Source organism: Protopterus annectens, chromosome 10.part0, assembly GCF_019279795.1.
Source record: "Protopterus annectens isolate FY-2018-M chromosome 10.part0, PAN1.0, whole genome shotgun sequence".
Lineage (NCBI taxonomy): Eukaryota > Metazoa > Chordata > Ceratodontiformes > Protopteridae > Protopterus > Protopterus annectens.
The window spans coordinates 1,721,541,449-1,721,556,195 of record NC_056744.1 but is presented as its reverse complement, the minus strand read 5'-3'; the positions used below and the strand labels follow the sequence as shown (position 1 = coordinate 1,721,556,195).

At 38.3% G+C, this 14,747-nt stretch overlaps 1 protein-coding gene across 1 annotated transcript in view; it reads right to left on the bottom strand.

Moving 5' to 3' along the window:
- LOC122813959 (zinc-binding protein A33-like) overlaps nt 1-14,520 on the bottom strand; it is a 44,225-nt gene extending 29,705 nt beyond the window's left edge. The window contains exon 1 of the mRNA XM_044086506.1: nt 14,038-14,520. Coding sequence (XP_043942441.1) covers nt 14,038-14,334 — 297 coding nt within the window. The 5' untranslated portion in view covers nt 14,335-14,520. The remainder of the gene's footprint in view (nt 1-14,037) is intronic.
- Between the last annotated feature and the right edge of the window lie 227 nt (nt 14,521-14,747).

Genomic DNA, 14,747 nt, shown 5'->3' with positions numbered 1-14,747 from the left:
TATTTCACCATGTGAAGCTTTATCCTTATCTACTGACAGACGCTGAAAAATATAATGTTCCTTCACTTTAGGGCGCACCGCACTTTCTCCACAACCATTTCCTTGATTCACTAAAGGGGTTTCCTTCTTACTTGTAACGTCTATTGAAACTGCCAAACAAATACAACCGCTGTGCTCAACAAACTAAAACAATGTACAGCAACCAGTCCAGAAAACTGCCACCACGATGAACAACCAGCTCACAATAAGGTACCACGTATTTCTAACGCCACAACTCTCTTTAACACGTTTTCATCAACCACGACTTCATCAGATAATAAAATCAAACAGAACATGCCCTGCTTAAATACACCTTCCAATTAAAATAATTGGATAATAACTAAATCAGGTTGTCCAATTTAAACAAACAGTAAGTGGTTAATCTTGTGCAAAACAAAGCAGGAATATAAGTTTAAAACCTGTAATTAAAATACTTTGTTATAAAATATTTTCCTCATACAGAATATGAGCCCATATATACAAATATATAAAATTAAAATACACATTCTGTGTAATTGATCAAAATGTTGTTAAAATAAACAGAATACAAAACTTTTTACTAATGGATATGAATTTTACCCCATTTACTCCTACCTATGCTATATGTATTTCCTTCAACATTATATATATATAATTGAATGTAAATATAAAGTTGAATGTATACACTTGAATAAACCTAAACCAAAATAATGAGCAGTCCTGTACTTGAATAAAAATATATTATTATATTTTCCCTGCCTTAATTTTCAAATAGGGTGCAATAAAATGAAATCATTAAGCCCAGGGAATTTATTGGAATCCAAAAGGATCTGCCAGTGGGTCTCCCTATGGGCAAGCCTAGCTTCCCATGGTCCACCCCTAAGGTCCCTAGGAACAGATTCCAAAACAAAAAACATGAACTTAGCTCCCTCACAGGTTACGGTATGCCTGAATAATGCGTTTTTACAATTAGATTTCTGAATTTCATATTGATGTTCATAAATACGCCTTTTCAGCTGTCGTTCCGTCTTGCCTACATAAAATGCCTGGCAAGACTGGCAGACTGCCAGGTATACCACCCCCATGGTATTACAGTTGTAAAACTTGTAAGACGTGATTTTTCTATTCCTACTCTCTAAATATATATACTCTGTGTCTGCTATGTACTTGCACTGAGGACACCTGCCACATTTAAATGTCCCTTTCCTCTGACCATTAAAAAATGACTGATGAACTTCTTGTTCCAAGGTCCTCTTGATATTAAAACCCCTTCTAAATACAATGTGAAAACTGTATTTAGAAGGGGTTTTAATATCAAGAGGACCTTGGAACAAGAAGTTCATCAGTCATTTTTTAATGGTCAGAGGAAAGGGACATTTAAATGTGGCAGGTGTCCTCAGTGCAAGTACATAGCAGACACAGAGTATATATATTTGGAGAGTAGGAATAGAAAAATCACGTCTTACAAGTTTTACAACTGTAATACCATGGGGTGGTATACCTGGCAGTCTGCCAGTCTTGCCAGGCATTTTATGTAGGCAAGACGGAACGACAGCTGAAAAGGCGTATTTATGAACATCAATATGAAATTCAGAAATCTAATTGTAAAAACGCATTATTCAGGCATACCGTAACCTGTGAGGGGGCTAAGTTCATGTTTTTTGTCTTGGAATCTGTTCCTAGGGACCTTAGGGGTGGACCATGGGAAGCTAGGCTTGCCCATAGGGAGACCCACTGGCAGATCCTTTTGGATTCCAACAAATTCCCTGGGCTTAATGATTTCATCTCTATTGCACCCTATTTGAAAATTAAGGCAGGGAAAATATAATAATATATTTTTATTCAAGTACAGGACTGCTCATTATTTTGGTTTAGGTTTATTCAAGTGTATACATTCAACTTTATATTTACATTCAATTATATAGATATAATGTTGAAGGAAATACATATAGCATAGGTAGGAGTAAATGGGGTAAAATTCATATCCATTAGTAAAAAGTTTTGTATTCTGTTTATTTTAACAACATTTTGATCAATTACACAGAATGTGTATTTTAATTTTATATATTTGTATATATGGGCTCATATTCTGTATGAGGAAAATATTTTATAACAAAGTGTTTTAATTACAGGTTTTAAACTTATATTCCTGCTTTGTTTTGCACAAGATTAACCACTTATTGTTTGTTTAAATTGGACAACCTGATTTAGTTATTATCCAATTATTTTAATTTGAAGGTGTATTTAAGCAGGGCATGTTCTGTTTGATTGTATTATCTGATGAAGTCGTGGTTGATGAAAACGTGTTAAAGAGAGTTGTGGCGTTAGAAATACGTGGCACCTTATTGTGAGCTGGTTGTTCATCGTGGTGGCAGTTTTCTGGACTGGTTGCTGTACATTGTTTTAGTCTACTGAAACTGTCTCTGTATGTTGATTGGGTGTTGTAGACAACTAAATCTGCATATCCACATTTTGATTGGACAATAATCCTTCTACTGGCTGTACAGACGATCTAACACTATTTGATACATGCCGCTAGAGTTTGAATAGCAAGGCATATTCAAAATGTCATTCTTTAGTTTCTCTATTTCTTCCACAAGTTTCTTCTCTACTGGCTCAAAGAAGGTATTCATTAGTCTCATGTAGTCTGCACTCAATTTTAAATTGAGTTGCTGCCATTGTCCAAGAAGTTCTGAGTAAGTATTCACATAGGAGGACATTTTCAGTATTCTTAGCCCTCACGGTACTACACCCAACTCAAAATAAGCTTGAAAGCTTAACCGCCGCCATTGGAGTTGTTTGTACATTGTGCTTTTTTCTCTAAAGTGTCTAGTGCCTTCTCAAATTCTTCTATTGTTTAGTCAGCGGTTCCCAATATGCATAAGCATATTTCTGAGAATGATAGCACCCATAGGTTTAAGTTTAGAGGAATAGATACAGTGATTATGGGGAGCAGAGGAGGCGACATGAATGACACATTAGAGTTGAAGGAATATGAATGGATTATTAGACTTCAGGCAGATGTTGAACCAGGTTTAAATAATACTGTTAGTCTGAAACCTGTGCTGGTAAAAAGACACAGAGAAAATATGTAGTTTTTATAATATTTTCACTCCACTGCTGAAAGATTTGCTTAAATATTTAAATACCTTTTATATTTTCTTATATATATATATATATATATATATATATACACATATATATATATATATATATATATATATATATATATATATATAAATATATGGGTCTACTTTGGTTGACCGAAACGCCAGTTCGCCGACACGCAAAACACCGAGACCAAACAACCGAAAACACACAATACCGACAACTCACAAAACCGAACACCATTACACCGACACACAAAACGTAAACTACACATTACACACAATTACATATCCACTAACCTTAACCCAAACCCTAACCCTAAGGTCCGACTCTACTGCACACTTACCCTACCCGCACCCTAACCCTAACTCACTTAACCCACCCCTAAACCTAAAGTCAGTCACTATCGCACACTTATCCTACCAGCACCCTAACCCTAACTCACTTAACCCACCCTAAAACATAAAGCCTGTCACTATCGCACACTCACCCTACCCGCACCCTAACTCACTTAACCCACCCCTAAACTACAGTCCGTCACTATCACACACTTACCTTACCCGAACCCTAAGTCCGACACTACCGCACACTCACCTTTCCCACACCCTAACCCTAAATCCCTCACTATCGCACACTTACCTGTCCGCTTCCTAACCCTAAATCCCTCACTATCGCACACATACCGAGTCGCGCTCACACGTTGCCCATGTCGGTCTTTTGGCTGTCGGGATTTTACCTTGTCGATCACCTTCGTTTTCGGTCGTTTGGTCTCGGTCTTCTGCAAAAAACATTTTTATATTTTTAGGTACTGTTGTTTTAAATGTAGTAGTTGCTATTAAATGATGATAGGCTGGCTGTGACATGTGATTTTAACTGTTCCCTATTTAAAAGTGAAAATGGAAATGTAATATTTTATGTACTGATGAAGGGTGGTTAGCCCGAAAGCTTTGCATTAAATTTTATTTTTTGGCGTGGTTTGTGTATCTGGATTTCATTTTACACAGCACTGTTTATTGGTCTTTGAGCATTGAGCATTTTGGACAGTATTGTGAGCATCAAGTTTTAAGGGAGAGTTGATCAGCCAGCATCATAACTGGTACGCAGAGTACTGGGGTGAGAGAACCGAATGGTTCAGTAAGAAGATTTTTACAAAGAGAGAATAATCCATTACTACAACTAGTGTTTAATGCACCTTCTTCTTTGGGAACCGCTGACCAAGCAATAGAAGAATTTGAGAAGACACTAGACACTTTAGAGAAAAAAAAAAGCACAAATGCACAAACAACTCCAATGGCAGCGGTTAAGCTTTCAAGCTTATTTGGAGTTGGGTGTAGTACCGCAAGGGCTAAGAATACTGAAAATGCCCTCATATGTGAATACTTACTCAGAACTTCTTGGACAATGGAAGCAACTCAATTTAAAATTGAGTGCAGACTACATGAGACTAATGAATACCTTCTTTGAGCCAGTAGAGAAGAAACTTGTGGAAGAAACAGAAACTAGAAAATGACATTTTGAATATGCCTTGCTATTCAAACTCTAGTGACATGTTATCAAATAGTGTTAGATTGTCTTCCCTTGTTTGATGCTAAACTGGAATCTAAAAAAAGCGCAAGTTACAATGAGATGTTAATGATTTTAAGAATGGACATATCTTCACTTGGCCGAGAAATGAAAATCAAAATCGCTTTTTGAAAGAATGGTGTTACTAACTCAAAAGAAAAAAGATCAAAATGTGGATATGCAGATTCAGTTGTCTAGAACACCCAATCAACGTGCAGAGACAGCTTCAATATAAATTACAAGTAGGAAGGAAACCCCTTTAGTGAATCAAGGAAATGGTTGTGGAGAAAGTGCGGTACGTCCTAAAGTGAAGGAACATTATATTTTTCAGCATCTGTCAGTAGATAAGGATAAAGCTTCACATGGTGAAATAACCCCCTTTTCACCTTTTCAGCTAAAGCTACTGGAGAAAATAGCCTCACAACAAAAAATACCACCGAGGGGCCGTTCGCAACAGCGGCAAATACAACAAACAACAGCTGGGGTGAAAAGGAAAAGCAACAGTCCTGCGCTTTTCAACAAAGTGGTCTGACGCTGATTCAAATAATAAAAAGTACTGCAAATCTTTCAACAGTAGCATTAACGCTATCTCAAATAGAACTTTTAAGTAAAGGACTGAAATTTATACCCAATTCATTTGACAATATAATGGAGGCGATTACAGACATGAAACTATTTGTAAGAAATGTAAGTTTAAAACTAATTTTAAAGATGTGATTTCTGAAACACCAGTTTGCAAAAAATTGAGTACATTCACACCACTGACTTGTCCGATTTTAACTGCCTTTTCGAATGTTGTCGAAAAAGAATTAAGAGCCCTTTACTCTAAAGGGAATAGGAAAAAATCATATAACCTGTCATATGATGAATATAAAGCGCTAAGAATGTTGGAAAAAGATGATAGGATAGTACATAAAGGAGGTGCAGTGGTGATAATGGATAGGGAAAGGTACATAGAAACTTTTAAGTTAATATTGAGTGATGTGACGACTTTTAAAGAAATAAATTATGATGAAGTTAGGAAATGTATTTCAGAAGTGAATATGGCAATATACAATTTACAACTGTGTGATGATATAACAATTGATTTATTTAACTATCTTTCTGTTCCGTGCCCTAGAATCCCACAAATATATGGGATCCCAAAGATACATAAATGTTTGGACAATCCAACCATGAGACCTACTGTCTCAGGGGGTGGATGGTCAACTGAACCAATTTAAAAATACCTACAAATGAAATTAGGGAAATATTTATGTAAATGTCCTGGTATACTGAAGGATACTAACAGCTTTTTTGTATGATTTATATGAATGGTATGGCAGATATGCTGGTAGAGGCTGAATGTTTGTGACACTTGATATCACATCCCTCTTTACAGTGATTCCAAATGACTATGGAGTGGAGGCCATACGTAATTTCCTAAATATTGAAATTAACATGCAAGCTAGGGAAATAGAGAATATATGTACATTATAAGAAATAATATTAACAAAAAATGTATTTATTTTTGATAAAGTACCGTATTTACAGCTGACTGGGTAGCGATGGGGACCCCAGTAGTTAATACATATGCTAATCTGGTACTATATCAGTGGGAGAAACACTATATTTTTAGTGAGGAGAATGAACTGAACAATAAAGTTATGTTTTATAGAAGATTTGTGGATGATTGTTTTTTGATATGGGACAGTAATATGGAAGAATTAGAGAACTACATTATATATTTAAATAGCTCCACAAACTGCTTAAAATTTAAAATGTCAGCATCAGATGAAAGTATAGTGTTTCTAGATATCCGACTATATAAGAAAGAAGATCGGATAGAATCTACCGTACATAAAAATAATGTGAATGTTTGTAGATATATTAATAGAAATAGTATGCATGCACAACATACTTTTAAAGGACTACTGAGGGCACAATTGAAAAGAGCGAGTAAGCTCAACACCGAGGAGAATAATTTTATAATTCAGGCTAGAGAAATGGTACAGGAATTTAAAGGAAATCGTTATTCTAGTCAGGTTGCAAATTAAATATATGAGGATGTTGCTGGAGGGAGACGAGATGGATATAAATCAATCTTTAGTGCAAATATGTTACAAGCAACACATTCACTAGATAGAAAAGAAAATACAGTTAGATATGTCACCACATTTAATGTTAATACCAAGGATGTACGTTATATAATTAAGAAAAACTGGACAATATTAAATGGCTATGTCTGAGATTAAAAATATAGTTGGAGAGAAACCACAATTTTCTTATAGAAATTCTGAAACACTAAAACAAAAATTGTGTTACAAGGACTTTAGAGAGATTAAGGAAAAGGTCCAACGAAAGACAAGGACAAAAAAAATGCTATAATTGCAGTTGTAGTGATATCTATGATGAAACAGATACTTTTAAACATCCCGTAACCAATGAAATATATACCTTCACAACTTCTAGCTACATGTACATCATGTAAATCATTTTATGTAGGTAAGACCACTAGGAGATTGAGAGAATAGATAGTGCAGCATAAGTCAGAGATTAGAAGAAGTGTGGCCACTAATGCTCTTAGTAATCATATTTCTGAGAATAATAGAACCCATAGGTTTACGCTTAGAGGAATAGATACAGTGATTATTGGAAGTAGAGGAGGCAACATGAATAACACAGAGTTTAAGGAATATGAATGGATTATTAGACTTCAGGCAGATGTTGAACCAGGTTTAAACAATAGTGTTAGCCTGAAACCTGTGCTGGTAAAAAGACAAAGAGAAAATATATAGTTTTTATAATATTTTTACGGTACCGCAGAAAGATTTGCTTAAATATTTAAATATTTAAATGCCTTTTATATTTTCTTCTATACATAATTTTTATATTTTTAGGTACTGTTGTTTTAAATGTAGTAGTTGCTATTAAATGATGATAGGCTGGCTGTGACATGTGATTTTTTAAAAGTGAAGATGGAAATGTAATATTTTATGTACTGATGAAGGTTGGTTAGCCCAAAAGCTTTGCATTAAATTTTATTTTTTGGCATGGTTTGTGTAACGTGGACAGACACTAGTCCCTGCAGCTGGCAGCAAGAAGCAGAAGCTCGGACAGCCACCAAATAAGGGATGGCTTCTCCACTACATGAAATAGGCCACCCACTGGACTGGTAAGATGACCTGCTCACTACCATTCCACTCTTGCCATACGTGAATATTTGGGCTGATGAAGCACTCCAAGCATGAAAAAATGAGTCACAAGATTCTCATATACACTGGCAATACCTGGTTCTAACCCCCCCCCCCCCCGATGGAACAAATGGACTATATGGGTGAAGGTAGTAGGGCAATTAAGCAGGGTCTAGTGGGAAAAATACTAATTTCATGTCTTTACATATAGTTTTAGTTTGTAATCTATGAAACCTCAACAGAATACTAGTGCATATTTCAGAAAACATTTTTATTTTGTCAACCACATAAGCTCACTGGACATAAGTATCCCTTTTCAACCCATTAACACCATCTATTCGAGTGACTTGCCAGAGTCACACAGTTTGCAAGAGGAAATTGAGGGACTCAAACCCAGAACTACAGGGTAAAGCTCATTAACTGATTGTTGCCTTGACCCTGAGTTAATCTGTCAAACATTTTTTTATTACATCAAAACAGAGAACCACCTAAAAATGTATTACAGTAATGCACATTTAAAAAAAGTGCAGAGACCACTATGTGCAAGTGATTCTAAATGTCAGCCATATTTTGCAGCACAGCTGGATACAACTGATGTTATACTGACTTCCCACTGTAAATCAGCAGAAATATTGGAATTGTTGCATTACTTTTTAACTCACCGGGAGTTTAATTGAAAGCCTCTTTAACATGCTGTAATATGAATATTCTACTGATGTACATTTCAAAAACAGTTCATTACTTTGTAATATCATATAACACAATTGTCTGAGAATTGTGTGACTGAGACATGTCTGGTAAACAGAGGCCAGTCTAGGGCTTGGAATAAGCATCCTCAGTGGTTCTTTTGAATCTTTTTACAGTTTGTTTCAAGTTCTTAGCTTCTGGTATTTAGACCCTGCATTTGAGCAGGTTTCTGCTTGTCTGCGCATCACGCAGTACTGCTCACTGCCATGCAGTTGTGTGCCAAAGCTGAGCAATTAAACTCAACAAGTTATCCCTAAAACCCAGGCATAAATATTCATCCACTGAGCTTCTCCGTGATCGATATTCTGAACAGCTACCCCTAGTGACAACAGTCTTCAACCTAGCATTATGGACAGTTGGACTACCTTTGTTTCTCCCACCAACCTTGATGACTTGGGTCTCTTGAGGCAATGTACAAACTGCCTCATGTACACAGACAATCCTCTACTAAGAACACATTCTAGTACAGAGTGCGAGAGATGTAGTTACACCAAGAATCCATGCTCTCCCTCACTCAAAACAGTAACACAGGGAAGGTTGTCAACTCACCCACCACTACATATGTTCATAGTACCACTAATTGTACACATACCACTACTCATACACACAGTAAGCATCAAACACATAACTCCACATACCCGGAGGTTCTCTCAAAAAACTTACCAAAACACCAGACACCTCCAAAACACAAGACTGCTAAAACTAACACAGTCCCCACAGCACCCATGACACATAGCAACACCAGTGCCTCACCCACCAAGCCAGTACGGCATAACATTCAAAAAACAAATTTTCTTGTCACTGGAGACTCAATAGTGAGACACACAGATGTCCCACTCACCAGACTGGACAAGGAGAAAGTCATGGTGAGCTGCCCTTTTGGTGCTAGGATTCATCAGATCACGCATGCACTCAGGTCTCTCAGCAACAAGTACTGTTATGACTCTGTCATAGTACATGTTGGCGTGAGTGAGCTGAGACATACCTCACTAGACTATATGAAGAGAGACGTGGTTGAGCTCTCTGAGTATATGTCCTAGAGCAGGTATGTCCCTAGCCTCGAACAGCATACTACCCTCACCTAGAATGATGCCACAGTATAAACAAAAAATGATTGATTTCAATAATTTGCTCAGTTTTTGGTGTCATGCAAAGGGGATTCATTTCCTGTCAGTCTGGGAAGCCATGGTCAACAAACCTCGTTGCTTTGCCAGAGATGATTTGCACCTGGCACTTCCAGGCTTTTGGCAGCTGGCAAAGGCTCTTGCCTCCCCCATAGTGCTTTTTTTAGGCAAGGTCTCGAAAACAACATTACCGATGTGAAGTTAACCAATCAGAACAAAATAAGGGTCAAGCGGCTAAATGCTAGGCGCTTAAACCAAAAACTGCACTCCCTGGATGCACTTCCATCACTAGAAGATGTAGATGTCTGTGCAGTCACAGAAACCTGGTTCAAGGCCTCAGAGAGTATCCTGGCCTTACACTGCAACAATACCGTCCACATCTTTAGACTGAAAAATGAATCTGTGAAAAACAAAGGCGGCAGTGTTTCAATCTACATTAGAGATAAAGTCACCTCCCATTTAGTCAGACTGGACAACTCCATGGAGTTAGTCCAGGTCCAGGTTTCAAGTCATAGCCAGTCATAGATCCCCCTCCATGGTTCACAATGCCCATGAAGCCTACTTGACAAAACTGGAGACAATCCAAATTTTACCAAACACACTGGTTATGTGGGATGTCAATTATCCCACCATCAACTGGGAAACCTACACTAGCCCTAACTCAGTAGAGCAAAAGTTCCTGGACTTTATTAATTCAAATGCCCAACAAGGGAACACACATTCTGGATCTAGTCCAGACCAAAAAGTGAAACAAATGCACTGCCACAACTGTTGGACCCTCATAAGTTAAAACGGACCACAAATCAGTTAACCTTTGAGCTGGCACTAACATCAAAACTCACAAAGGGTGAAATTAGACTTAAAAAAACTTCACCAAGGCAAACTATACCCTCTTAGGTGAAGGTATAAATGCATTTCAATCTCCACCCCAAGCTGGAAGTGGTAACTACACTAAAGCTTACACTAAAGCCCTGTACAATCACTTGCATAAGTGTATAAAATTGCCTTACCAGAAAGAATCAAAGCCAGAGCCCCAAGTAAAAACATGCTGCCATGGTGGACATCCAGCAACAACAAACCTTACAATAAATGCAAAAAGTTGCTGTCCAAAAAACAAAGGCAAGGAACAAACAATGGAAAAGCACCCTCCTTGGCTTCAACAGGCAAATAAGACAACTTTTCAAATCCTCTAACGGCTCCTTTGAGAGAAACTTAGCAAGTACAGCCAATGGTAACCATAAGGCCTTTTACAGCGATGTACATAACCTAAAGGGTAGGACCTAAGCATGTACAGAACTAGTGGCCAAAGGCATTACATACACTGACCCCACAGATATAGCAAACCTGCTAGTAGACTTATCCCCTCCTAACTTACAACAAAATTTCCCTCAGACTCCACCCCCACACATTTCTGAAGAGCAGGTCCTCAAAGCCTTGTCCAAGACCAAAAACACAGACTCTATGGGACCAGACAACATCCCAAGCTGTCTTCTAAACAGCCTAAAACATGAACTAGCATGACCACTAAGTACCCTTTTCAATCATAGCCTAACCACAGGCTTTGTTCCTGTGGAATGGAGAATAGCAACAGTTACTGCTCTCCATAACGGTGGCCCAGCAACAGACCCGGGGAATTACAGACCCATAAGCCTAACCAGTCTCATCTGTAAGGACATGGAACATATCATTATGGACCTCATAAATAAAGACATAGGTGACCTCCAAACCCTGGATCCTACCCAATTCGGGTTCGTAAAGAGCAGATACTGCCTGTTAAATCTGGTGGATTTCTTTTAAAATGTGACCAAGGCCATCGACGAGGGCAAATCTGTGCACATAACATACCTAAACCAAGCAAAGGCTTTCAACACAATCCTACATTCAGGCATTACTGATAAACATAGTATGTAAACCCCTTCATTGTAAGATGGGTTACCAAATGGCTCACAAACTGGGCACACAATATCAAAGTGGGTGACTCCACATCAACCAGCAGACCTGTTACCAGTGGGGTGCCATAGGGGTCAGTGCTGAGCCCCCTACTGTTTGGTATATATTTCTTAGAAGTTCAGGTCAAAATTATGGGGTTGTGGCTGACCAAGTTTGCAGATGACTGCAAATTAGGTGCGATCACTAAATCCCCAAATGATGGTAGTATATTCCAGAAGGATCTCACACATACCAACGACTGGTGTATTAGTCACGGTCTCAAACTGAATGCAAAGAAATGTATCATCATTCCCTTCAGCACAAACAATGCCCCCTCACACTATCAAATGAACAACAATACCCTACGTACCCCTGAAGTTGTAATGGACCTGGGATCACATGTTGACTGTGACCTTAACTTCAACCACCATGTGTCTACTGTAGTAAGGAAAGTTTTCTACTGAGCACACTTGATTAGTAAAGGCATCACCTCAAGAGTGAAAGAAATTATAACCCCATCTATACTCAGCACTTATCCACCCCATAATTGAAAGCCTTTGCTAGGTTTAGGTATGCTATGTCCTGCTGGTATGTGCCGTACTACGCATCTACAGCAATTAGAGAGACCTCATAGGTTTCTAACAGAGAAGATCAAGGGGGTCCAGCATGTGCCTTACACAGACTGACTAAAGTCCCTGTCACTATACTCCATATCATATAGACTTCTTAGGAAAGACTTATGCCTGGCCTACAGAGCAATTCAAGACCCAAACCTAATGAACTTGCTGCATATCTGTAAATCAATAGGGAAGACTTATGCCTGGCCTACAGAGCAATTCAAGACCCAAACCTAATGAACTTGCTGCATATCTGTAAATCAAATGGGACTAGGGCTACCCGTTCCAGGGACCTAAATACAGCCTGCGACTTAAAATGAATATGCTGGAGGGACAGATTTGTCTCCCAGCGACTGCCGTGTCTTTGGAACCGGTTACCAATTCCTGTGAAACACAGCACCTCTATGACACTGTTCAAGAGGAACCTGGGCGAGTTGATGGGGCACTGTACATTTTTACCGGGAATAGAGTCCACAACTCTCCTCGACATGGGCAGTCATCACTAAATGCAATCTTGGATACTGACTAGCATTTCTATGGTATTACATTGGGATGAAATGGCTAGGTTTAAAATGTCCTCCAGGTCGATAGCCTAGTAATATCCTATGATCCTATCATCATATAAAACCCAAATAAGGAAGAAAACATATGCCAAGTAGCTGTTTTAGATATCTCACAATTAATTGTGGCACAGCTGTATTTTTCCTATATACAACGTATAAACATTATCAATAATATTGGAATAATAGTAAAATGAATGCATAATATCACTGTATAAAAGATGTTAGAACTGTTTACAATACAGACACTGCTGATAGCTCTGGGTCAGGTACTGAGTGGGTGACCATTGTGTAAAAGACAGACTTGGGCAGGGTTGTGTTATAAACATTCACAGTACTTGCATGGATCCACATCATATCCCTTGCTAGAGTTTGGGGCTTTGTATTAGAAGAAACGTATCTCGCAGACTGGTCTGTGCAGAAGTGGGGGTGGGGGAGGGGTATCTTTAGTGATTAACAAGTGAAACAGGCGTGTCTTGGTATGGAAACGATGTATGATTGACAGTCATGCAGATTTCAGTGTGCAAGTATATTTTTACTTCCCATGGTGGGGGGCTCCACCGCACCCCCCCCTGCAAATTAAATTTACCAACTCTAAGATCGCAATACATTGAGGAAAAGGGCAAACTATGAATAGATAATGAATATTCATGCCACCATCAGCATGAATATTACTTAACTTTCACCGATTGCTGGATGGTGGGCGGGAATTGCTACTGCACATCCTCCAAGGTACGTTTCTAATACAAAGCCAGGTTTGGAGACTCTCCACTTTGAGAGGCGCTGGTTATCCAGCCAAAGGCCTGCTTTCATTTGTCTGACATAACTTTCCTGCTATAAATTCGTGTTGCCTTGGTATATCTGCATCCAGTGAATCTTTCTTCCCTAATTTCAGTCCTTATGTAACAGTATAATGCTATTTGACAGCTAACAGCAAACTTTTGTGATGTTAACAGCTCTCTTTTTAGGGCAAAATAGTTTTTTTCACTATATGAAAACTGTAAGGGACTACAGAACCCATAGTAATTAAGCCTCTCAGTTGTTGAATTTCACAGCTTGTGCCTGAAAACATGGAATTTTATACATACAATCACTATCTCATTAACAAGTGACACAAATTTGCTAAGATAAAAATACAGGAGAAAAGCATATTAATATATCGTACACAGGAAACATGTCATCAGGCAGTGTCCCTTACCTTATACACACTGACTGCTTCATTCAGTAACACAAAACTGTGTTTGGAATGTTTGGGAACACACAGGACACAAACAAAGGCCTCATCTTCCTGGCAGAACAACTCCAGTCTCCGTCTGTGCTCCCCACAGCACTGCTCCATTCTCCCATCTGTAGCACACAGATTCTGCATCTCTTCTTTCTCCCTGCAGTTTGTTTCCTGTTGTATATACTGCAGTTTCAGTCTCTGGAAGCTCTGATCCATATCAGGCAGAAGTAAATTCACCATGTGCCTCTCTTTGGAAGTTCTTGTCTGCATTTAAGACAGGAGGGTTTTGCTGTCCTGTACAAAACCCTGTTAATGCAGACAGTGACAATCTGCTGCCCACAATCCAAAATCAATGGGGTTTCCAGATAAAATAACAGTAAAATTACCTGTTATATCCCAGTCCAAACCTCAGCCTGTATTCGGGCTATGTTTGTAACAACTGTCTTTTTTATTTCATTTTCAGAACACAGGAAGTAGAAAGTACAAGGAAGTGACCGCCTCTATTTAAAGGGGCAGTGTAGCAGTTCTCACAGAGCTTGTTGATTATAGAAGACTGAACATTTGTGCTTTTAAACAGTTGTTTTTAATCCATGTATTTGCAAACTCAACATATATTTAGTCAAGTTAATTAATCATAACATTTTAGGGAAATTCAATTCAAGTACATGACAAAGATAAAGTCA